The sequence below is a fragment of the Crinia signifera genome, chromosome 2 (assembly GCF_055691185.1).
Source record: "Crinia signifera chromosome 2, ASM5569118v1, whole genome shotgun sequence".
Taxonomy (NCBI): Eukaryota; Metazoa; Chordata; class Amphibia; order Anura; family Myobatrachidae; genus Crinia; species Crinia signifera.
This window is the reverse complement of record NC_139218.1, coordinates 105958607-105985289: the sequence shown is the minus strand read 5'-3', so window position 1 is coordinate 105985289 and position 26683 is coordinate 105958607. Positions and strand designations below refer to the sequence as shown.

Sequence of the window (26683 nt, the reverse complement as noted above, 5' to 3'; positions counted from 1 at the left end):
CTTGTCTACAGTAATTGTACCAATAGGTGGCTAGTGCCACGAGTGTTACTGGCGTTGCCGAGTGAGAGTATTGTTTCCTCAGAACCTACGTGATGGCCTGTAGGATCAGTCCCCTCACTCTCCAGCGACACGAAAAAGTCACGATAACGCACACTGGGTTTTGTTGAACTCACCCAGGGGAGTGGTCCGCTGGGCGGGTACAAGTTCATTATTATAGATGTGTACTGTTTTTGGTTCTAACTATTTAAAGTCATGCATAGTACTGTGACTGTATATTAACTGCTGATTTGCACCATTTCTACTAAATAAAACACACGCAGTTATACCTGACTCGAGCACCTTGCCCTGATTTCTATGGAGGTGCGGCTTCTCCTACCAACACGGTGAAGAATCTGTGCGAGAAGAGAGCTTCTAGCAATTGAAGGTAATTTTACCTCACCCCACACCATTGACCTTCACAATTAGAGAGCACAGCATCCAGGCTAGTGGGAGTCTCAAAGCCACTCCAGCTTATGAAGAGGACACTGATAGCTTGCACCTGTCCTCTAGACAGCTGCAGTGGGGAAAAGTGCTTGCTCGAAGAATTGGGAGCTGCCCACTTTAGTTATTTGAAAGTTACTATCAACTACAGTATCATCAATCCTGGTAACATTTTACCACCCTAGTGTATCTAAGGACAACCTAAGTAACTTCCAATGGCAGACCTCTGCTGGTTACATAGCTTTGGAAAAAAAGGATTTGGCTAAAGCTTCATATTTTCCCATATTAATGGATTTGCAAACCAGTAATATTCCCATAAATAATGCCATACTGACTTGCTTAACTAATAAGGTATGCACTTATAGAAAGACTTACTTTTTCACATACCCTCCAACTGTACCATTTTAGCTGGTAAAGTACTGTACCTTTTTTATGTTCTGTACCGGCTAAGACCAATGTACCATTTTGTACATGTTTTCATGAGTCTTGCAGGGCTATGATGGCAGAGCTCTGGAAGCTCCTCCCCCTCCTCCTAAGCCGCACACACATAATAACAAAGTTTCTAGTTTGCAGCAGCTGCAGTATTGAAGATAGGATGTTCCCCATAGCAACCCATCAGTTTCTATAGGGGAAATTGGTACTTGTTTTATAGCACAGCACCCATCGCATACCGTACTTAGTGTTGTGCGATGCATGCGATGCGATGCGATATTCCCGTTAAATTAACAGGAGTGCTTGTACAATGAAATATGGCATAGCATTGCATGCCAGCAAATGGCATGTGATGTGATGTGATGCGATTTTTAATTGTACAAGCACCCTGATGGGTGCTAACAATGTTAAATGCACCCCCATTGTCAACGCCACCCCAACTATCAGCGCCAACCCGAAGCGTGGCGAGCACTGCGAGCCCGCGAGGGGCGGCGGTACACGTCCTCCGACCTTTTCATACCCCCACTATTCACGTTGGCGTGGAGTTGACTTTAGATAGTGTGGCGAGCGCAGCAAGCCACCGAGCCCAAAGTGTGGCGAGCGCAGCTAGCCCCGCGAACGAACGTGGAATACAAGTAAAGTAATCTGTGTCCGCTCACCACGCTTCGGGCTCGGTAGCTCGCTGCGCTCGCCACACTATCTAAAATCGACTCCACGTGGATAGTGGGAGTATGAAATGGTCGGAGGACGCGTACCGCCGCCCCTCGTGGGCTCACTGCGCTCGCCACGCTTCGGGTTGGCGTTGATAGGGGGGTGGCGTTGACAATGGGGGTGCATTTAACATTGTAAGCACCCATCAGGGTGCTTGTACAATTAAAAATCGCAAAGCATGCCGCTATATTGCATGCGATGCGATTGTATAAGATGCACTTCGATCAAGATCGGGGGCGCCGTGCTAGGAAACAAGTACTGCAAAATTTACTAAGATGGGAACTCTATTTCACATGGAATGTTGCTATGGACAACCAATCAGATACTATCTATCATCTTCTAGGAGGTGCGAAATAAGTAGATTCTGATTGGTTGCCCATTTTTTAACACTTTCTTTTACACTTAGAAGCATTACACTCATCTGACCGATCCATGCAATGCTTCAGGGTCGGCCATATTTGGCTGCCAGTAAACTCAGAAGTCGAAAAGGAATGACTTCACTTTTGGAAAATACAAATGCAACTCGGCCAAACTTAGTAAATGTTCCCCTTAGTTTTCTTATGTTTCTCATGTTATGTTGATTGCGTGAGTCCAGAGGACCATGCATGTGCTGTTTAGTCCAAAGTGGTCTATTATTGCCCAATAATAAGGCTAAATCCATTATCCAAGTCAACGACAGTTCAGTTAGATGGGATTTTGGCCAGTCCTGTTGACAAGTGGCCTTATTGCATGGTGATTATTATAATTAATAATAATTGTATTTATATAGTGCTCTTTCTGCATTAGGACTCAAAGCGCTTAGCAGCAGTGGCTGTAGCTCCGACCATGTAGTGCGGGGGAAGGGGGACCACTTAGCACAAAAAAACATGCATGTGATTATGTATGTAATATATGTGCTGGATGGTTCCCTCATGGATAGGCATGCATAATAACATGTATGTGTATATGTTCTAAGCGACCCTCTCCCTGCCCTACATGGTTGGTGCATCCACCGCTGTTCATTAGCGGCCAAGCCCTGTGCAGCTGGGTATGTTTGTGTGCAGGATGTGCTCAGTCTGGTATTGTACGTTTTTTTTTTGCAAACTGTCTGCATTCTACAGCTGATTATATTCTATTCATATATTTTATTTAGAAAATGTGTAAATACGGAGCAGTTTTTCTTAAGTACTGTATCTCTGCTTTCTATTACCTATTTGCTTTATCCAGACCAGAGGCGTAACTACAACTTTGAGGGCCCCATAGCAACATTTTTGAAGGGCCCCCAAATCAGGTGCAGAATTATACACTGCTGGAAAGCTGGTGATCAGAAATGTGCAGGAAAGTTAGGTAGGTAAGGCAGTGTCTCACCTGTCAATCTCCAGAGTTTTGACTCTAAAAATTGTTTTCAAGAATTCAAATAAGATTTAAAATATCTCCTTTGTATTTTTCTTATAATTTTTAGAGAAAAAACTGAAGTCTGATAGGAGCGGTTCTGCCTTAGCTGTATGCACCACACTGGTAGAGCTTGTGTCACACATGCGGTGTGGATAGTGTAGCGTGATTAGACAGAGAGTGGCAGCGAGGATATAGAGTCAGAGGAAGCAGAGAGAGAGAGGCAGTAGGGACCTAGAGACAGAAAGCGGCAGCAGGGATGTAGAGACAGAGGGTGGGATGCTCTTACATTTACCACCCCTTACTCCCCCCCTCAACCAGCTACTGCATCGATACTAATCACATATGCTCTAACATATGCGATTAGTAAAGCAAAGGACTTGTGATGCAGCGCTGTCCCAGGACTTCCGGGTCTGAGACCCAGGAGTCCCTCTGTGCATGTGTAAAGTGACAGCACCGGCCACGGGGCATGCTGGGAGGGATCCGTGATGCAGAGAGAAGCCCATAGGCTTCTACAGGGTATCGCCAGCAAAAGCTGCTGATACCCTCCACAGCACTGACTCGGCGTGCGGACATTAGAGCATGCAAAAAATGTGGTAAAAACCCAGACAAAAGGGTTTATACTGCATTTTCGCTTTAGAGCATCTCCTCAAGAGAGAGGCAGTGGAGACATAGACACAGACAGAGGGGGCATGGAGACAGAGGGGGCATGGAGACAGAGGGTGCATGGAGAAGGAGGGGGCATGGAGAAGGAGGGGGGATGGAGCAGAGGGGGGGTATGGAGACAGAGGGGGCATGAAGACAGAGGCGAGCATGGAGACAGGTAGAGGGGGCATGGAGGCAGAGGGTTACAGAGACAAGGGCAGAATGGGCGCAGAGGGTTATAGAGACAGGGGCAGAAGAGGCATGGTGAAAGAGGCAGAAGGGGCATGGAGACATAGGGGGCATTGAGCAGACAGAGGGGGAAAGGAGATGCAGACAGAAGATCATGGAGACAGAGCGGGTACAGAGACAGGGATAGAAGGGGCATGCAGGCAGAAGGGCATAATGAAAGAGGCAGAAGGGGTATAGAGTCAGAGGAGGCATTGAGACAGGCAGAGGGGGCATGGAGATGGAGACAGGGGGCACTGAGACAGAGGGGCATGGAAACAGTCGTCGTCCCCCCCCTCCCCCACAGCACCCCGGACATGCAGTGGCATCTGGTGTGTAGTAGAAGGCTATCCGGGGACTGTCTGACTCACCCAAACTTCCACATTCCTGCTGCAGATGACACTCGGATTGTGCGGTGGGGAGTGGGGTCACTGGGCCTGCTGACTGGTACCCGATGCACTAGTTATCCCGGCGAGCCGCTGCGGAGCTGCCTCTCTGGACTCGAGTCGAGAGATGATGACATCATCATCTTGCGAATCCAATACAATATGCAGCCGCGCAGCGCAGCTCTGGCGCTCAGCACACTGTGTATAGTCGAGACTCCCGGTGATAGTATCCCAGTACCGCACCTCTGTAGTGCACCTACAGTACTACAGTATGATAACTGATTAAATTAAGCAAAGGGTGCAGGGGATTGTCTGCTGGACTCCCGGGCCCCCGGAACGGCCGGGCCCCATAGCAGCTGCATCCCCTGCACCCTCCATAGTTACGCCACTGATCCAGACACAAAATGGGGCACGTCAGTGAGTGATATCCACCTTTATGATGACTGTAGAATGATCAAATTGTTATAGCTCGTTCACTCTCACAATTGTCTCAACAATTTATTTGTATCTTTGTGTTTAATAAAGTAACATACAGTATATACAGTACAGAAATGCTTACCAACATACATTATACCATGCATTAAGTCATTAATGTAATACACACATTTAATTATTGTCTGTTAAAGAAAAACAGTTCATCACAAAAAAATATATTAAAATATAGTATGACCGGTAGTATTGCAATAGTATTGTGTTTTATTTTGGCTGAAATAAAAGTGCACGTTTGTAAATTGATACATTTCTAATATATTTTATTATTGACTGTTGTAGTTTCGCAACACAGGGCCTAATTCAAACCTGATCACTGGTCTGCTAATTTGTGGAGCCCTGCGCCCACCCCGTGCAAGCCTGCAAATTGATTAGCTGGATCAACTATTAGCTGCAAAACTATTTTCAAGCTGCTCATCATCAAATGATTTTTCCACGGTGTGTAGCCCAGAACTTACTCAGCGACTACAATAGAAACAGGCCGATCGGGGCTGGAGCTGACGTCACATGACTTCCCTGGGCATGCCTGCATTTTGCCTGACTCTCTCAGAAAACAATGTTCTTTCTGTCAACGAGCTTGCGAACAGCCAGAGATAAAGAGTATTAGGGTTTTATTGCAGGACGGTCTCGCGCATGCATGCTATGGACCGTACACACGTGGAGTCTATCGACAATCGCCAGGCCTGTGAATTTGCAGCTGTGCGATCAGGTCTGAATTAGGCTCACAGAGAGAGCTGCGAAATATCGCATATATATAATGTGTGTATAAATCTAAAAAAATAATATATTCTAAAATCCAGATATGGTGATTTTGTTATTGTACTAGTACTACAAAATGTGGATCCATTTCACAATGGCTCATGTATGTAGATATCAGCTACACCAGAGTGGCTAAACTAAGATCTAATTCGCTGTTGCTGGTTAAAGAACAGAAACTGGAGACTTGCTGTAATTGCATATATGAATGTAGCCAGCTATACAGTAAATGATTTAAGCCTGACAATCTAAATCAGTGTTTTTCAACCACTGTGCTGTGGAACACTATTGTGCCTTGAGCTGTTCTCAGGTGAGCCCCCAGATCTAGAGATGCCCAAACCAATTTACAGCCACCACCAGTTCTACTGTTATTTACTGGGACAATTTATTTTATTTTTGTTACCTGTGGGGACCAGTGTGATTGTTTTTTAATATGGAGGCCAAAATTTTTGTATTTTTTTTTCTGTGGGGGCCAATCAATGTGTTTTGCCCTGCGGGGATCTCATGGTGTGCCTTGGCAATTTTAAAATTGTATTTACGGTATACCTCTTTCAGACAGAAAAGTCTGAAAATCCTGACAAATACACAGCATTTCCCGTGTCATTTTGCCGGGAGCAGCCTGACCCCCCTTCACACAGAAGAACAAATTACCGGGTTGAAAATTTCTACCCGGTAAATTGCTGAATAACACGGGTATTTCTTCTGTGTGAAAGGGTCAACACGGGTCATAAATCCCGTGTCCTCGACCCTGGTCAATTCCAGGGTTGGAGACACGGGATTTACGACCCGTGTTGACCCTTTCACACAGAAGAAATACCCGTGTTATTCAGCAATTTACCGGGCAGAAATTTTCAACCCGGGTATTTAATTTTCTGTGTGAAAGGGGTACTAGTGTTCCGTAAAGTAAAAAGGGTTGAAAATTACTGATCTAAATGATGTTGTCCTAACTGTGAGCACTTCTGGAAAGTGTGTTCTAATTACTGTGGCAGGCAGGTGCATGTGACAATACAGTGGTGGCCTAGGGCTTCTGACGTACTCTTTACGAACATGAAAGGAGCCCATTGTGATGTGTCCATGCACAATTTCACTGTTATGCATAAAGTACAGAAACTATATTTGATACTAGAACAATTGGACAAAGAAAAACAGAAATTAAAATATAAGAATATCCAATGTTGACGGGTGTTCTGTCAGGTTTATTCTAGAAGTTTTCAAATTCACAGTCAAAGTCTGTCATTCTGCAGACGATATACTTCCACTGACGGTCCCTTGGAAAATGAAAAAATATGTAAGAAGGACAAATAAGACATGCTTGTTTACATCACTATTTTATAGATCATATGTTACTATAGGGTGATACAATGTGGGTGCTGCCACAATCAGCCCACCCAGGTATTTAGAATAAAAGAACTAACAAAATGGACAATTTATGAAACTGTACAACAAGTACTGTGTAAGCCTATGTGGAGAGCAATACTTACCTCAATGTACTGTTCTGTATAATGGGTCATTGCTTTCTAATTAAACATGATATTAATGATAATATAATAGAATATTTTTGGGGATTTTACTTCTGGGGATTCAAATGCAATTGTGATGTCACACACAGCCGCGGAGATAGGAAACATAGCAGTGGTGCCCCTAAGGTTGCAGACAGGCTACACAGATCGTGGCAATTTCTGCAATTAGTTTGGGACTCCATCCCAATCTAATTGCAGACCTTGGCATGCCGGGCGGCCTTACCTTGTGTTGGGCGGCTCCTGCATGTGATAGCAAGTAGTAGCAGATTCTGCTATTTATCAGAATCTGCTACTGAACCTGAATAAAGCCTTTTGCGCAAAAGCTGCTTTCTGCCACAGCCCTTATACACTATCTGAAGCATGTTAGAAAGCATCCTTTTTTACTGTAATGAGATTGTTATGGTTAAAGTTGACCAAGCATAGCATAGTAGACTCTGACGTTATGCCTTATGTCTACTACACATACACAGGTCCCTGGAAACATGGCTTCCAATCCTTGCTCTCAGGGACATCTCTAGTCAGTGGCGTAACTACCGCATTATGCCCGTACCTGGCCTGCCGCATCTGAGGTCAGGGTCCCATCTCTCCAGGCGCCAGCTCCTGCTGCTATAATGAAAAGTGACACTTAGAAAATGGCTGCCTCCATACTGCAGACAGTTCTTAAAGATGCTAGAGGAGGCCGCCGCCTCCTCTAGCATCCTCAAAAACAGTCTGCAGTATGGGGGCAGCCATTTTCTAAGTGTCACTTTTAATTATAGCAGCAGAAGCTGGCGCCAGGAGGGACGGGACCATGACGGCAGGTCAGGTACCGGCAGACAGCAGTGGGGAACTATAGCCTCGCAGACCCCCCGGTGACCCACACTTTCTCTGCGCCTCCCCGCCACCGTGGGGGCTGTAGAGCTATAGTTACGCCACTGTCTCTAGTACATATGCGCAAATCACCCAGAAATAGCTGCAGCGGCCATTTTACCATACATTTCTGTTTGCAGTGCTGGGACCCCACAGCGGGATTGCAGAGGATTAAGTATAATTTATCAGTGCACGATGTGTGTTGTGGGCCCCCCTGGACCCAGGAACCAGTGTGCACTGTGCACCTTGCACCCATTATAGAAAAAAATGGCTCTTTAAATCTTGCCTGCCAGTCTGTCGTTATTGGAAGCACTATTTTCACTTGGCTTCTGGAAACTCTTGAGCTGCTCATGTACCTTGCAATAATGTATACTTTTTTATTATTATTATTTCAATTTACTCTAAAGATTACCAGTCTTCTAATGAATCCATGCTGACAACACGGGTCACCAATCAGATTTTTTTTTTTTTTCTTTCACTAATCACTAATCCAACAGATACAGGTGTAGCAGAGATGTGACATGCTCACTGCTTAGCAAACACTATTATAACCTTATATTGGATAAACTAACCGTTCCACCCCAGAGAAGGTTGTGGTTGCTCCTCTGATGTAATAACCATAGGAATAAAGAACCATGTCCACTTCTTCCTGGTAATGCGCAGGATAGTCTTGTGTCAACCTATTATTAATGAAATGACATAATACATTAGAATACAGCAGAGAAATAACCATCATTTTTCACTTCAGTCTCAGTTTGATACATAACATCAAACTGTTCTTTTACAGAACAAGGATCATATAGTTTTTTTTTTTTTTCATTTACTCTGCGGAAGACTGGTGTTACCAGTGGCACTGAAAATGGGATAGCCAGTCCTAATAAAATTGTAGAGAAAGAAACACAAGTGTAGTGGTGCTAGTGAAGACCATTAAGGAATAAGACAAGTGCATACATTTACATTTTATTACAACATATCTTAAAATAGCCACTTCTCAACAAGGGTATAACTCTGTGTAACAGTACATGCAAATACAGTCATAAACATATATGGATTACGCAGGTATGTAGTAATGTGACGGTACTCTTTACCTAGAACGGCGCCCACGATTGAAATCGCGGGCATCGCGGGTAAAATCGCGGTAATCGCGGGCATCGCGGGTAAATCGCGGGTACATCAAAATCGGGTACCCGCGATTACCGCGATTTTCCCATAGAGAACAATGTTAAAAAGCCTGATTGACCGCGATTTTAGCGTTAAATGCCTCAATGCCCGCGATTTTCCCATAGGAATCAATGTTAAATGGGCTACAGAGCCCAAATAGCCCCAATTAACCCTTAAATGTCCCCCCAATTTTTGTACGCCACCCCACGATCAACGCCAACCCGAAGCGTGGCGAGCGCAGCGAGCCCGCGAGGGGCGGCGGTACGCGTCCTCCGACCTTTTCATGCCCTACTATCCACGTCGGCGTGGTGTGAGAATAGAATAGTGTGGCGAGCGCAGCGAGCCACCGAGCCCGAAGCGTGGCGAGCGCAGCGAGCCCCGCGAGGGGACGCGGATACCTTCACAGGTAAGCGCGTCCCCTCGCGGGCTTCACAGGTGTCCGCGTGGCCACGGACACCTGTGAAGCCCGCGAGGGGACGCGCTTACCTGTGAAGGTATCCGCGTCCCCTCGCGGGGCTCGCTGCGCTCGCCACGCTTCGGGCTCGGTGGCTCGCTGCGCTCGCCACACTATTCTATTCTCACACCATGCCGACGTGGATAGTAGGGCATGAAAAGGTCGGAGGACGCGTACCGCCGCCCCTCGCGGGCTCGCTGCGCTCGCCACGCTTCGGGTTGGCGTTGATCGTGGGGTGGCGTTAAAAATTTGGGGGGACATTTAAGGGTTAATGGGCTCTGTAGCCCATTTAACATTGATTCCTATGGCCAAATCGGGTGGATTGAGGCATTTAACACTAAAATCGGGTCCATCGCGGCTTTTAACATTGTTCTCTATGGGAAATCGGGAGCATCGCGTCGCGGGCATCGCGGGTACGTTTATGGCCGGCCGCGACGCGACCGACGCGATTTTTCAGGTTTAACATGGTTTTCAATGGGAAAATCGCGGGCATCGCGTCGGTCGCGTCGCGGGCAGGCATAAATGTACCCGCGATGCCCGCGACGGGCGCCGTTCTAGGTAAAGAGTACCAATGTGACAATGGTCTAGTACAATTAACAATGCAAACACACATTATTGATTGATAGGTGCTTCTTTTAATGGAATACAGTTCTAAAAAGCAAAAGTCTTTTGTTGGTATTGCTAGCGGCAGAGGTGGTGTTCATAAGGGTGGGAGCAGCATTAGGGATTGCCTGTGCACCCCTAACACTCAATGTGCGCACACCTATGGTCACCATATGAAATTAATGGCCACAGATGCTAAATGCATACTCATTACATGTAAGTTACCTCAATGACATTGCTGTAGGAATGGATCCTAGATAGGAGAAACATGCAAACGAGATCCTCAACTATTGCGACAACGAAAGAAGCTTCTATTAGCCAGCATCTCCTCCACTTCAACAAGCCTGGAATAGATATCTGAAGACTACACGGACTGGCCATTGCTAGATCCACACCAAGTTGCATCTACTACCTGCTCCAAGAGTTCTGTGTGCCCTGCTGCAATGCTTTTGCATGAACTTAGGACACACATGCACAGTTGTGTGACGTGCATGGTAAGTAACACTGCTCAGTACCAGTGTTAGCAGTAGCAGTGTTAGGGATTGCAGTGGTAACTACTTTTCAGAGTTGCTGTCCCCACACCAGAGGACCATCACTGCTCTGGTATTTACCTTTCCATTGCTCCAACTCGCAGCGAGTAGGATGCTTAGTCATGTGCAGTTATCCGGCTCCCATTGGTGAGTAGGCCTCTGTATGATGAGCTTAGTACATGTTCGACCAGAATTAATTTACAACAGTAGCACTTAAGTGGAATAATTTATGCTAATGATAGCTAGACTTACCAGCAACCGTAGGAGCACTTTCGACTGTAACGGCAGCAGTAAAATTGCCATTCTCTATCCAAGACTGCATCAAAGTACTGACTCTGAAATCCTGCCACTAGACCATTATTAGAGCACGTCTGATACCTGCAAATGACAATAGTGTAATAATAAATGCATTGGATGTCTGTTTTCTACTTACACATTGTAATGAACATTTTCCCGAAAACAGGAAAAATTCAAGCACACATTTATAGCACAATTGAATATCACCGGATTCATTTATATATGGATGGCGGTGCCCATGGGTAAAAATTCAATATAATTGTAGTTACAGTTTTTATAGGCTGAATCAAAGCAAGTAAGTTCATAATAACAAAGGCAGTTTTGGATCATCCTTAACCCTTTATGACCCATTGTATGATTCTGTTGTATCTCAGTGATGACACAGGTAAAGTAGATGAATGACCCCCCAAAAAAATTGCTTTTGTCTTTTCATGTTTATTACATAAAGCATTGTAGCTTGTACATCAAATCATTGTGTTTTGTTCTTATTCGTTATTTTGATACTGTGCCACCTGCCTGGAAATATCCCCAGATTTACGTACATTTTTTTGTATAATGTCCATTTAAATGAACAAGAGGTTATAAAGGGTTAAAGTTATTTTGAATCATTATAATAATCACCTGACTAGCAAAACTGATTTTTGTTAACATTTCTTTCTTTATTAGAGCAAATATTACATCACAAAATATATCAAAGAAAAATATCATCAACAAAAAAATAAACATATTGCGAACATCGTTAATACGAAAGAGCAGAGTCCAGTCAATATTGCACTGTTCTACAATAACATACACTTTACTGCTTCAAACCAAAGCGACGTTCAACAGTAACCAGAAATCTATGGTTAATGGGAACAAAATACATACACAATGTAATTTAGGGTGTAAGGGGTAGAGAAAATTGAAATCTCATACCAAGAGGTCTGCTGGAAACAAATAAATATTGGTAATTTATGTTCCAGTAATAAAACTATGGGAAGTTTACAAGGTTACAGAGGAAATAAACTAGGGATGGTTACATTGTAAAATAATCATCGTAACCTAGTTTATTTATGTAGGGAAGTTTCAAGCCAAATCATTTAAAAGGCCAAAAAAATAATTTACTCCAAAAAACAAATGTGGTGGATTTTCATGGGTCCACATCTGTAGTATACATTTACAAGCTACTGACAGTATTATAAACAATACCTGTTTACCTTCATCCCTAACAGAGACAGACAGTAAGAAGCCTATAAGACCTGGTCTGGGCTCAATGGATGGGAACCGATTCATCCACACTTCCCATCTACCCCTGGGACCCTGTGAGTAGCTTCCACCAGCCACTTTATTAGTGGCACAGGCCACTATTAATTCCCTACGGTTGTTTCCAGGTGGCAAAGTACCTATCCTGCCACACAATAATTTTGTATATTTTCTAAATGATTCCAGTCCCTTCTTTCTTCATGACTACCCTTATGGGCATTGTATCCAAATTTGTGTGGTCTAGCAGGAGACCAAGTTAGGTTTTGAATATTATGGTATCATGCTAGAGATGGTGGACTAGGCCACCCAAATCTTCTTAAGTATTATTTAGCAGCCCACCTCACTCAAGCTGTTTTAGCACATGTCATATTTCTGAATGGTCTGAATCCCAAGTCATTCACTCACTGGTCTCAACACAATATAAAATTCCTTAGCTATATTTCTCCCTTTCAAGTTTTCCATGAATTTTCCTCTGTTTAAGATAGACTTGGTCTTCCTACCAAATGCTTTAATCAATATTTTCAAATCCAACACCTTTATACCTCAGTACTCAACATTGTTAGACATACTCCTTTGTCTTCATCATTTGGACTCACAGGGTGTTATAGCTTCTCTTTATACATGTCTTGATTGCCCATAACTGACCTCCCAAGGAGCTGCACGAGTTGGCCTGGGAGGCGGAGATTGGAGAGACTACTGAGCCGAAGACATAGGCTACAATTTGAAAATCTGTTGCCAAATCATCTATCTGTATCAGGATTCTGGAAAATGCTTCTAAGCACCTCTGATGGTGGTACCTAGTACCTTCCTGACTCAGTAATACTCTAGGTGTTGGTTTGGATGGATTGTAGTAAAAAGGGATCTTTCACACACATCTGGTGGCTTGTCCATAAAATTGTACTATTTTGGGACACAGTGCATCACTTAATCCTTTCCCTTACAGGCATCTCACTACCACCTTACCTTTCATGCATCATTAATGCAGCTAATGTCTCCATTGCAGCCTTCCTCCTCCATGTTACTCTCCCCAATTTGAATATACCACTAGCTACTTACATGAGTTTTCACAACTACAAGGTGCAATAAATCTGTGTGACATTCATTTCCATGCATTTTGTCTCTTCGCAGGTTCCCTGTATAAATAAAGCCTCAGGCAGGACTGACAAGCTTTACACACATTACACCTCGTAGTAATGCTCTATACACATAGTGTAGTAGAGTTCCTTATACACATTACACCTCTCATTAGTGCTCCTTATACATGTGATACTATACAGTAGAGCCCTTTATTTACATTACCCCACAGTAGTACTCCTTATACACATTATGCTATAGTAGTGCTCCTTATACACATAAAACCACACACCACAGTAGAACTCCTTATACCTATTAAGCCACAAAGTATTGGCACTCATTACACATTATGTCCACACATACTGTAAGTAGTGCCCTTAATGTGATACCCTGCTAAGAGGTACACTCAAATCACACAGCCTGAGCAATAGTGGGGAAGATGCCAGGAGCTGTAATTGTCAAAACTGAGAGGGGACAGGGGTAGAGCCTGTCTTAAGGGGTGTACACACAGAGCAATTTTTGCTAGTGAGCGACTTTAACTAAGCAATTTTGACTAAACGATTTGACTACATACAGCAGCAATTTTGACTAAATGCACCAGCGATTTTTTTAACTAAGCGAATTTGTCTATGGGCAATTTTGACTATACTAGAATTGTCATACTTGCTTGGTATTCATTGCAGATTGCCTAGTGAATATCTCCCTCAGCAGTGAATAGCAGCGATTTTGACTAGACAGCCAGCGATGTAGTCCAAATATTCTTGCCTGACAACTTTTTTTTTACTAAGCGATTTTATAGGGCAATTTGTCTAACCTTGACAGAGATCTTCACTAACCTTCTAAGCAATTTTGACTAGTAAAAATCGATTAGAAGGATCGCTCCGTGTGTACACCCCTTTAGTCCTGCCGCTGCTCCTGATGCACACAATGGGGTGAGTGAATGAAAAGAACCCCTGCAGAGCACATGATGCAGCCCGGTTACACACACCCTGTGCCATATAATCCATCCCATATGCACCTCATTTACCTGCTGATCCTGAAATTTACAGCCTCCTGGCTGCCAGTGCTGTGCTAGACAAAGGAGCAACATAAAAGTCTGCAGAAATCATTTACCACTTCTCAGCAGCAGCTGCAGTGGCTGCCCTGAGAATTCCACCTCCCTCATACCCCTTTTCCACTAGAAGAAATAACCCGGTAATCTCCGCGGGGACGCGCTTCTACCCGGGTTTTTCTGCTAGTGGAAATGCTCCCTGTCAAATAACCCGGTTTGGATTCCCTGGCAATCCTACCCAGGTCATGATCAGGGTAGCACCCGGTTAGCACCCGGATTCAAGGGTAGTGGAAACGCTCCCTAACCGGGTTATTTGACTGAGCATGTTAAAATCTTCACTGATTGGTGCTGCTGGGGCGCTGGTGAGTGATGTCATCACTCAGAGCCCCGCAGACTGCACACATAGTATGGAGGACAGCGTTCTGTGCGCATGTGCTGCATGTCTGTCCTGCTTTCCCCTGCTGCATAAGAGGCTGCTCCAGCAGCCACCTTCCACTCTGCCGTCAGCACCAGATTTAATTTTTGGCAGTAAAAAATAAAATAAAAAGTTATTTTAAAAGAAATGAGTGTGGTCTCTTCTTCTAATATCGTAATATTTTTATTGGTGGCCCTTTTGGTGTAATGGTGGCCCTATTTTGTGACCTCCCATGGTAAAGCCCTTTAAAAAGGCTTTTTCTTATGTAATCTATAGGGAATAAAAGGCCTTACCCGGGTTAAGTGTAAAAGGGGATGATCAGGCAATTTACCGGGTAGCACTGTAGTGGAAATGTGCTTCTTACCCATGTCCAACCCGGGTTCGAACCGGGTACAATTTACCGGGTCCGACCCAGGTTGCTAGTGGAAAAGGGGTATCAGTTACAGCGGAGGATAAGCAGGTGAAGAATGACCTGATGGGGAGGGAGGGTGCTGTAGTGAGGCACTCTCGGATACAATAGCGACCACTGCTATGGTAACAGTTTTTAGCCAACCAGCACCATGGTAGTGGCTGCTGATTGAACCTAACAGAAGTCAGCTTTCCAGACCAAACCACTGAGATCTGATGCTGGGAGTGTTTTGTATAATTATTCGATCTGAATTTGGCAGGGAAACCCAACACGGGATTCGGATATCCTGAGTACGGGTGGGTTACCATGGAAACCGAACCACTCATCTCTATACATGGGTAAGAGTCCTCTAAGGTTTTCCACGCTTGGAGCTCTCACTGTCGCTACTCCCCTGCTGACAAGATAGGGAAGGCCGGAGGAGTGAGAGCAGGCTCCTTACTTGGATCCGATAGACAGGCAACCATGCTGGGGGACCTTTCTGTTTCGTGCCAATTACCAAATGGAATGATTCCCAGTGAGCACTGACATGGAGAGGGAGGATTCTGCAAGCTGTCAGAAGTCACAGAGCACAGTGCCAGGGGGGAAGCTGCAGCTGTCATTAGAATCAGGACAGGATGTACTAAGGTAAAAATGCTGTAAAACCGAACAGGGGGCATTTTCAAATGTACTAAGACCCGGTCGCCGCATCTTCGCTGGCCAGGGTAGAAGCCTATGGGCCCCTTATCGCCGCCTGCCGCAACCCGCTGCAGATGCCAATCCCCCTCCCCCTGGCTTACCTTCCTAGGCTGCAGGAAGGCTGGCCCTGTACCCGGAAGGTAAAATCCCCCCCCCCTAGCAACGCAGCTGGAGGTCCTTCCCGATGCAGGGGGGAGCAGGAGGCTCTGGGGACAGCCTGCTTAGGCCCCGGCCTCATAACATGGAAAACTTTAAAAATAGAACATTATAATCATATGCATGTTATAATAGGCAAATGAGAGTAAGGAAACACTTTTGATATTCTGGGCTAAGAGTGTTATTCTGGTTCACTCGCAAAGGCACAATCACTCTCTAATAGACAAAACCATATGCACTGTTGGTGGTGCTGATATAACTTGTGCAGAGAGAGTTAGATTTGGGTGTTTTATTGTTTTTGTGCAAGGTAAATACTGGCTGCTTTATTTTGACACTGCAATATTGGTATCAGTTTGAAGTACACCCCCCACCCAAATCTAACTCTCTCTGCACGTTACATCAGCCCCACCTGCAGTGCATATGATTTTGTCCATTAGAGAGTGATTGTGCCTTTGCAAGTGAACCAGAATAAGCCCCTTAAATGTAATAGGGTGTGAGAATCAGAACGTGAGAGATTTTGGGAGAGTTTTCCCATTTTTAAAAAAAGAGGCAATCATTTTCATGGCAAAACCAGGTTGATCTTGCCATGTGATTGTCGCATTAAAAAAATGGGAAAACTCTCCCAAAATCTCTCACTTTCTGATTATCACACCCTATAACATTTGGCCCTCTGTGTTTACATCAATTAAAAAAAAAAAAAAAGAAACACAGTTCAAGTTCTTCTCTTTTCCAGTAGATGGCAGTGATGATTTAACCATTAGCCGTAAGACACTGGTATTCCATATGGCACAGAAAGCAAGTCATAACAATGTTTGGGTTTTTATTGTTTAATTGGTGTTTGAACAGATCACAGCTTGCAGGAAATTGTTTGTACATTGCTCATAATTTACTGCACCTACTTAATGAAAGTGGATGAATACCTAATTTCTGCATCTGATAGAAAGAAAAATACAAGATGGTGCATCTGGATATTGGCCGGACACAATTATAATCTTATATTTAATTATGACAGAGAAAACAGATTTTTTTTTACAAGTGTATTAGCTGGTGTTTTGTTCTCTGCAATACAATTAACTTTTGTCCTTCTCTAAATATTTATTAAATATATATATTTATCAAGACTACAATGTTGTTTCTTTCTGTGTGCCATCCATCTTTGAAAAAAAAAAAAAAAAGCAAATATCATAAGAACCTAATGAAAGTTAATATATTACAGCATATAGGGTATTCCTATAGCACCTGCCCCTCTGGGCTGCACCTGGAGGAGAGTGGGACGTTAACCTCACAATAATACAAGTTTTGTGTGTGTGTGTGTGTGTGTGTGTGTGTGTGTGCCTGCCTCTACACATTGTAATTCCCTAAAACCACTTGCAGGGACACCTACTGTACACACACAGAGCGAGGGAATGAACAACCTATGGCATAAACGGTATCCGGACTATTTGTCTACAACAAGAAGATAGACAGCCATCAGGTCGACACCATTAGTTCGACAACTCAATAGGTCGACATGCTTTTAGGTTGACATACCATTAGGTCGACATGTCATTAGGTCGACACTGCCATTAGGTCGACAGTGTCTAGGTCGACAGTCAAAAGGTCGACATGGTTTTTTCACTGTTTTTTTGAGCCAACGTGCCGACAGGCGGTATTTCATGCCCTACCATCCACTAGGGCGTGGAGTTAGATTATAATAGTGTGCCGAGCGCAGCGAGGCACCGTGCCCGAAGCATCGCGAGCGAAGCGAGCGATGCGAGGGGCTGCGGTTCACTTCAAACTGTGTCCATGTCGGCTGTGTCGACATTTGGGAAAAAAAAACAGTGAAAAAACCATGTCGACCTTTTGACTGTCGACCTAATGGCAGTGTCGACCTAATGGCAGTGTCGACCTAATGACATGTCAACCTATTGACATGTCGACCTAATGGTATGTCGACATAATGGTATGTCGACCTAAAAGCATGTCGATCTATTGAGTTGTCGAACTAATGGTGTCGACCTAATGGCTGTCTATCTTCTTGTTGTAGACAAATGGTCCCGCATCCGGCACAAACCTATGGCATAAACCTGCAAGTAATAGTGTGAGTGGTTCAAGAAAACTCCAAAATACAATAGCATACACTGATACACAACAGAATAAATATAATACCGTTTGTAAAACATGCAACAACTCAATAATGAAGGTTTTCCCAAACTACTCTAATGAATGGGGACAAAGTTGTCCCTAGGCTTATTGGCAGTCATTAATTAATTCTTTGTATGGTAAAGTTAGTTGTGGGGGAAGTGGCCTCAGCAGAATTAGGCAATACAATGAATTTACTCTTTTTCCAAAAGACTGTCCTTAGGGGAAATAGCTGTGGGTGTGTGGCAGTGCAGAGTTAGATTACTCAATCAGTGAACTTTGACCAACCTGGAAACTCGTGAATCAAATATCTGGAACACCATCCAGTCACCGTATGGCAATAAGCAGGGAGCAACAGCAATATCAGCAGCAGAGACATGAAATAACAGCAGTGAATCAGGACACTCAGGAGACAAATGGACAACTCTTTAGGGTACATTTACTAAAGCTTCTAAAAATTCAAAGTTTGTGTTGCCCATAGCCGCCCCCATCAGATTCTAACTTTTATTTTTATATTGTATCCTAGAAAATGGTAGAATATGATTGGTTGCTAACTTGCTATAAGGAACACCACTACTTAAAATTTTAGAAGCTTCAGTAAATCTACACTTTGGACTTTCCATCGATCCCTAGATTCTGCGTGGGACCTGTTATTGGGTCCGATTCAGACCTGACCACACAGCCGAGAATTTGCAGCGGCCAGCGTTCAGCAAAGAGGCCACCCTGTTAGAGTGAAATCCTACCTAGTGAGTTAATGTGCCCGCTGTGCGGATAGATGTGCATGATGATGAATCTATACGCAGCGGTGCGAGTATCTCCAAATCCCATTGTAAGCCCCTCACCATGGTATCATTTCTACACTGGGCACAATTCATCGCAGGGCCAGCGTAGCCAGAGACTTACTTGGCGCTGCAATGAAAACAGGAATATCTGGCCTGTTGTCACACACCCTCCCTAGCATTTTCCCAGACACTCCCAGTGTTTTTGGCACACCTGCCCCCCCCCCCCCAAAAAAAAAGGCCGGTTACCTGCCCAGACTCCTACTTCCTGCCATTCACCTTGCGAATGGCAAGCGATCATTAATGCCTGCCCACAGGCTGTGTTTGAAAAGTGACAGGTAACAGTTGATTGGCTGGAGGTTTATCACTCTCCATTTTATCACTTTTAATACATTATGGCTTAATACATCTCACCCATACAGTCTCTGGAGTCAATTCTGTTCCCTCCAAAGGGTGCGAAGGGCCATTGACGCTGCTTGAAAATGGCACCAAATTTTGCACCACTTGCAGCTCCTTTCAGTGCCCAACCTCTAGTCCTATTTGGCTATAGAGTAAAATCTGCATGTCAGCAGTACCGGAAGTGAGGCACAGTGCCCACGTTGTCTTTGCAGGTAATAGAACTGACCCCTCCGGTGACTACTGACTATAATAATATTTTTTCACTTCTCACACAGAGTGAGATTTACTAAGCTATGAAAAGTGATAAATGGAGAAAGATAAACCACCAACCTGCAGCTAATTGCCATTTTACAAACCAAGCCTGTACATAACCGTTAAGAGCTGATTGGTTGTTTATCACTCTCCACTTCATCACTTTTGAAGCTTAGTACATCTAGTGCACAGTCTGTGCTTGCCATCTTCTCCTACTGCCGCTGTGATCGAATGCCGTGCATTCTTTCTGCTCCCCTTTCAGGCATCCCATATATGCAGTAGACTATTTTGTGTGTTTCTCTCCCTTTGTCAGGCTTAGTGGCAGTAGGTGGAAGGGAGATGCAAAGTTTGGCAGTGAGAGGGAGGTTGAGGCAGTGCTGCATGGAGAGGCAGATGGTGACAATGAGAGGCAGAGGGTGACAAAGATAGCAGTGGGGGACAAGGGAAAGGCAGAGGGTGCTAGGGGTGGGATATGTTGACAGGGGGATAAAAGTGGGTGACAGGGGATGGCAGGCTCGATCTGGGCCACCGGGGAGCCGGTGAAAGCACCGGTAGGCCCTACGGATTCTCAGCCATGCCCTCTTTTGCATGAAGCCATGGCCTACAGCCCCACTGTCAGTTACTATTATTGGCAGAGTGTCTATAAATACGTGCAGTGTGGTTGTCAGACGACACACTTAGAAGATATAACCAATTGAAGGGTTTATTCAAGTGGCAGGCTTGTAGGATACAACAGTACTTTTGTGGTTAACTTCAAACAGTAATACAACTGGTACATTGGGTATGACAGTCTCTGATGTTACTTAGCTGTGGCGTTTGACTCGTGCAGGGTTAATGACAGTTAACTGGTTTACGCTGCGGTATCTCTCCCAGTCTCGCTGCTGCCAATGATGATGATGGTGGATCTCCCTGTGCAAAGGTCACGCTTGTAACGGGATTACAGCGGGGCTTGCTCCTACGCGCTCCGGTGCACGTGGAGCTACAAACAGCATGGATGGAGTCACACACGCTCTCTCTGAGGCACACTTGCTCTATATCACGCGGGGACTTCCTAACAGGAAAGGGAACGCTGCCAGCAGGGTCAGGGGTCTCTGCCCTGCTATACGCTTAAGCGAGCTGTCACTCAGGGTGACGCCTAGCTACGTTGGCTGCAAGGGGACAAGGCAGACTGTGAGCCTTACACTAGACAGTGTATGGAGACAGGCGCTGAGCGCTGCAATCTAACACTCCCCCTCGCTCAAGGCTGTCTTCGGCTACATAAAAGAACTTGATACAATACTTTGTCCTTTTGTGATACCTGTAACCGAAAATATGGTTAGAGAGAAAAGACATTCAGAACATCAAAACTTCAAATCAACATTTTGAACTTAGACAAGTCCACAGTCCTTCACGAACTTAATAAGCAAGTTTCTCGACAGTCCTTTAGTAAGCATGTCAGCGACATTCTGTTCACTTGCAATGTATTCAACATCGATGGACTTGTTCTCCACTAGTTCTCTGATGAAGTGGTGTCTTATCGCGATGTGCTTCGACCTTCCATGGTGCTTGGTAGTACAAGAAAGATCTATTGCTCCTCTGTTATCACATGCGATACTGATAGTCTCTTCTTCATAAAGTAGACCTAACTCACACAAAGTCTCTTTGATCCAGAGTGCTTCTTTCGATGTCTCTGTAAGAGCCATGTATTCGGCCTCAGTTGTTGAGAGGGCAACGGTTGGTTGTTTCCTACTCGCCCAACTAACTGCTGCTCCGGCCAGTGTGAACAGGTAACCGGTGTGGGAACGACGATCATCTTCATCTGCTCCCCAGTCGGCATCGCAGAAGACTTTCAAATTTGAATTGCTTGTCTTGGCGAATTTTAGCTTCAAGGAACTTGTACCTTTTAGGTATCTCAGAATCCTCTTCACTGCGATCCAGTGTTGCCTTCCAGGATTTATTGCAAATTGGCTCATCCGACTGACTGCATGAGTGATGTCTGGACGGGTTCCAATACTTGCATACATTAGACTTCCAACCACGTTCTTGTAAGGAACATCTTGCATTTCCTCTGCTTCTTCTGGTGTGGTTGGTGACATACCTTTTGTAATCTTGATACTTTTGGCAATTGGTGTATTTACTGACTTGGAGTCCGCCATCCCATACTTCAAGATTGTTGCCTCGATGTACATTTGTTGGTCGACTGTGACTGTTCCCTTTTGCAAGTTTTGAACAATTCTCATGCCCAACAAATGATTGGCTGGACCTAAGTCTTTCAACTTGAATCTCTGTTTTAGTTGATCTCTCACACTTGTGATGTGATCTTCGTGACCTGCTATAAGTATATCATCCACATAGACTGCTATGATGAACAACTTTTCTCCTAGAGTTTTGTGATAAAGGCAGTGGTCAGTCTCTGATCTAATAAAATTCATTTCAAGTAGTACTGTGTCCAATTTTATGTACCAGCAACGACCACTCTGCTTTAGGCCATATATGGATTTCTTCAGAAGACACACCTTTTCTGTCTGAAGTTCATCCTCATTATAATGATCTGGCGATTCCATATACTGTAGATCTCTTCAAGTAGTTCTCCATTTAGGAACGCTGAGTCGAAGTCTAGTTGGTATAGCAGTAAAGGGGCCCATACACGTTACAATTATTGTATACAATATTGTATACAATATCGCATCTCATCCGATCTCAGTTTTGCGATGACATCAGATGAGATGAGATCTAGTACAAAAAGTATGTGCTACACGTACTTTTTGTACTAGATCTCATCTCATCTGATGTCATCGCAAAACCGAGATCGGATGAGATGCGATATTGTATACAATATTGTATACAATAATTGTAACGTGTATGGGCACCTTTAGTCTTGTAAGGTGGCGACTGCAATTACTAACCTGAGAGTGTTATACCTCGCAACAGGTGAGTATATCTCCCCATAGTCAATCCCGGATCTCTGTGTGTATCCCTTTGCAACAAGACGGGCTTTGTAACGGGCAACTTCTCCGTCTGAATTTAACTTCTTGCAGAAGACCCACTTGTTCTTGACTGTCTTGCGGTTGCTTGGCCTATCTACTATGGTCCAAGTATCGTTCTCTCTTAGTGCTGATAGCTCTGTGTCTATTGCAGATTTCCATTTCGCCCAATCACTGCACGCTTTCGCTTCTTGAATGCTCTGAGGTTCACTGAAAACAATATTCGCATATTCTTCCTCATATCTTCTGGCTGGTATGCCCTTGTTTCTTCTTATAGAAGCTCTGTTTGTTGGTTCGCTTCCTTCTTCAGTATTTTCTGTTTCAGGTATGCTTTCTATTTCACACACCTCTACTAGTGCTTGCTTTTCTTGCTCTTTTGCTTTTGTGGGTGATGCTGTTTCTTGAAATATCACATCTCTTGATTTCAGAAGACGTCTGTTCTCTGCATCCCAGAGCCTGTACCCTTTGCTCTCCTCACAATAGCCTAGCAATATGCACTGTCTTGATTTTGGGTCAAGTTTCTTCCTTTTCTCCTTTGGTATATGCGCATAAGCTCTGCTCCCAAAGACACGGAGATGGCTGATGTCTGGCTTCTTTCCAGACCAGGCCTCTAAGGGGGTTTTTCCCTTCACTGCCACTGTTGGTGTTCTGTTTTTCAGGTATACTGCAGTAGATACAGCTTCTGCCCAAAAACTCTTCTCCAGGCCAGCATCGTTCACCATCGCTCGTGGTTTTTCAACGATTGTTCGGTTCGCCCTTTCACTTACGCCATTCTGTTCAGGCGTGTAGGCCATCGTCAGCTGATGCTTTATGCCATGTTTTCTGAGAAAGTCGGTTAGTTCTTCATTTTCGTACTCTCCCCCATTGTCGGATCTCAGGACCTTTAGCTTTAGGCCCGTCTGAGTCTCCACTAGGTTCTTGTACTCCACAATTTTCTTGACCACCTCACTTTTCTTCCTTATGAAGTACTGTATACGTGTGTCATTCTTGTGGCGTCATCGATGAGAGTCATGAAGTACTTGTAACCACTGGTTGATTCCTCTTCCATTGGTCCGCACACATCTGTGTGCACCAGAGCTAATTGTGATTCTGCTCTGCCTGCTGACTTGGGAAATGGGTTGCGGGTCTGCTTGCCTTTTATGCAACTCTCGCACACAGGTCTTCCGGTGTCTTTCACTGTGATTCCTGTTGCCATCCCATCAGCTAATTTCTGGACATTATCGTATCCTAAGTGTCCCAAACGTCTGTGCCAGAGTTCCATCGACTCATTTTCAGCAGAGGCTGCCAAAGCTACACATTCATCTGTGTCTAGGACGTATAGTTGGTTGCATCGGGTTGCTGAAGCAATTACAGTCCCTCTTTCATTATGCACCATACACCTGCCCTTTGCAAACTGGACTCTGTAGCCTTTTGCCTCGAGTACGCTGATAGCGATGAGGTTACTTCCCAATTCTGGTACATACAGGACGTCTTAAATATCTGTGACTACTGTCTGTCCCTCAATTCTTATGTGGGGTACACACCAGGACGACCACCGTCGTTCACGACCGATAGACGACCATGGAACGATTTCCCTTGGACTTCCCGGGAGCTCCCAGGCAGTCCCCAGCAAACGATTAGCAAAAATTGTGTTTTTTTGCGGAACGATCTAGATCCGATCCCGATGCGCCCGCGATGGTCGTTAAGACGGTCGGATCGCTGGTTTTTGTTTTTTTTGCAAGAACACATGCGACCGTCGTCAGATGGGCCTTTGAAATTTGAATGAAGGGGCTGGACTAGCAGAGGGGGAGGACTAGCAGAGGGGGATAGGAATAGCAGCAGCCATTTTAAACCAGTGTATTTCTGCTTTGTTACTAGTGAGGCTTGGTTTATACCTGCTGAACGCTGGACATAGCTATTTACACATTACTTTGTTTTGCCTGCCATTACAAAGTGTCTTTTAACCCTGCACTATGGAGAATGCAGTGATGGGTAGTCACCAGCAACAGTACCTGCTCTATTATGCAGTTTTGAAGCTCAGGCGTCAGAGAGCCCAGCGCAGGAGAGAAAGATCATGCTGGACAAAGCAGTGGCTACTTCAGCGTCAGACTCGTTCGCACATGCCACTGCTCAGGGACATCAGGGAGAATAACCCAGACGATTTCCGTAACTTCTTGAGGATGGATGATGCCACATTCCAGGAATTGCTGCGTCTGGTGACTCCCCACATCGAGAAGCAGGATACCAAGTATCGCATGGCTATCCCTGCTGAGGAACGGCTGGTGGTCACCCTGAGGTTTCTGGCGACAGGACGGTCTCTTGCTGACCTAAAGTTTGGATCCCTCATCTCCCCGCAAGCTTTGGGCCTCATCATCCCGGAGACCTGCAAAGCCATTGTGAAGGTGCTGCAGTACCAGTATTGCAAGGTAAGGATGAAATATACACTGTACACTTTATTGTGCAAACAAAATATTTTTATTTATAATTTAGGCCTAGGACAGAAACAGGTTTTTTAGGCCTTTCATGGTTAAAACATGTAAAATAGTAAATAGATTGTGTCAACAAAAATATATTATAATACCATATATAAAAGATATTGTACAAAAACACACACTATATATAAAGATTTAAGTATGTATGACCCAGTTTAAACTTTCCCAATAAGTACGGGCTACTGTGTGGCAGAGGATGTCTGCCGCAGATAAGTAAAGGCTGCGGCCCACATGGCGCATGGCGCAGATGCAATGGTCCCGGCCACATTGATGTGCGCCATACGCCATGTGAGCAGTGGCCATCACATACCTGCAGCTGAGACCATGTCTGCCGCACAGTACCCCATACTATTGGTAAAGACAAAAGGGCAATAAATGGAGTTTGCTATCCAGATTGAGGAGAATCCTGTTCTCCCTCTGGTAATGCAGGTACAGGTAGCAGCATATAAAAAAACAAAAAACACACTCTGGTAACTTCTGGAACAGGCACTTACAACAGTAGGGATAAGGTACTGTGTGGCAGAGGATGTCTGCTGCAGATATGTAAAGGCTGCGGCCCACATGGCGCATGGCGCAGATGCAATGGCCCCCGCCCCATTGATGTGCGCCATACACCATGTGAGCAGTGGCCATCACATACCTGCAGCTGAGACCATGTCTTCGGCACAGTACCCCATACTATTGGCAAAGAAAAAAGGGCAATAAATGGAGTTTGCTATCCAGATTGAGGAGAATCCTGTTCTCCCTCTGGTAATGCAGGTACAGGTAGCAGCATATATGTAGAAAACCAAGACAAAAGACACTCTGGTAACTTCTGGAACATGCCCTTACAACAGTAGGGATAAGGTACTGTGCGGCAGAGGATGTCTGCTGCAGATATGTAAAGGCTGCGGCCCACATGGCGCATGGCGCAGATGCAATGGCCCCCGCCCCATTGATGTGCGCCATACGCCATGTGAGCAGTGGCCATCACATACCTGCAGCCGAGACCATGTCTGCCGCACAGTACCCCATACTATTGGTAAAGACAAAAGGGCAATAAATGGAGTTTGCTATCCAGATTGAGGAGAATCCTGTTCTCCCTCTGGTAATGCAGGTACAGGTAGCAGCATATAAATAAACAAAAATACACACTGTGGCCCTTGTGTGGCAGAGGATGTCTGCTGCAGATATGTAAAGGCTGCGGCCCACATGGCGCATGGCGCAGATGCAATGGTCCCGGCCACATTGATGTGCGCCATACGCCATGTGAGCAGTGGCCATCACATACCTGCAGCTGAGACCATGTCGATGGTAAATGATAAAGTAGCCTATTTTTTAAGACAGATCCTCAAAAACAGGACACTCTGGATCTTCTATCAGTAAAGAACTGTAGAATTGACGGTACTGGGGGGGTTGAGAAGGCTGTGTAGGTGTTGACTGGGTATGTGTTGGAATTGTGCTCGACTGGCCTGCTACGGTGGCAGGCGGAGTAGGCACTGGTGATTCTAATGACAGTGGTGTGTCTGGTGCACTACCAATGCCAACTATTTTAGTGCCACTGTTGAGATACCCTAAACTGCCATTATACACCAACTCCATGCATAACTTTTCAAAAGTAAGTTGCTGGTCAGGAGCCATGTTGCGAACACACTCTGCCACATAAGTGAAGTAGTTGTCATGTTTGTCCGGGTTTCTTTGCAGGACTTGATGTGCCCGCATCATAAATTCTTCATGTGCCGCTGCTTCTCCTTTTTTTCCTTTGCCACGCATTTTTTTGGCACGGGG

The 26683-nt window shown here is 44.8% G+C and overlaps 1 protein-coding gene across 1 annotated transcript in view; it reads right to left on the bottom strand.

Moving 5' to 3' along the window:
* Nucleotides 1–6330: 6330 nt before the first annotated feature.
* Nucleotides 6331–26683, bottom strand: part of DPT (dermatopontin) — a 54839-nt gene continuing 34486 nt past the window's right edge. Inside the window, exons 2-4 of the mRNA XM_083172690.1 lie at nt 10865–10990; nt 8437–8544; nt 6331–6763 (exon numbers count right to left, since the gene is read on the bottom strand). Coding sequence (XP_083028816.1) covers nt 6697–6763; nt 8437–8544; nt 10865–10990 — 301 coding nt within the window. The 3' untranslated portion in view covers nt 6331–6696. The remainder of the gene's footprint in view (nt 6764–8436; nt 8545–10864; nt 10991–26683) is intronic.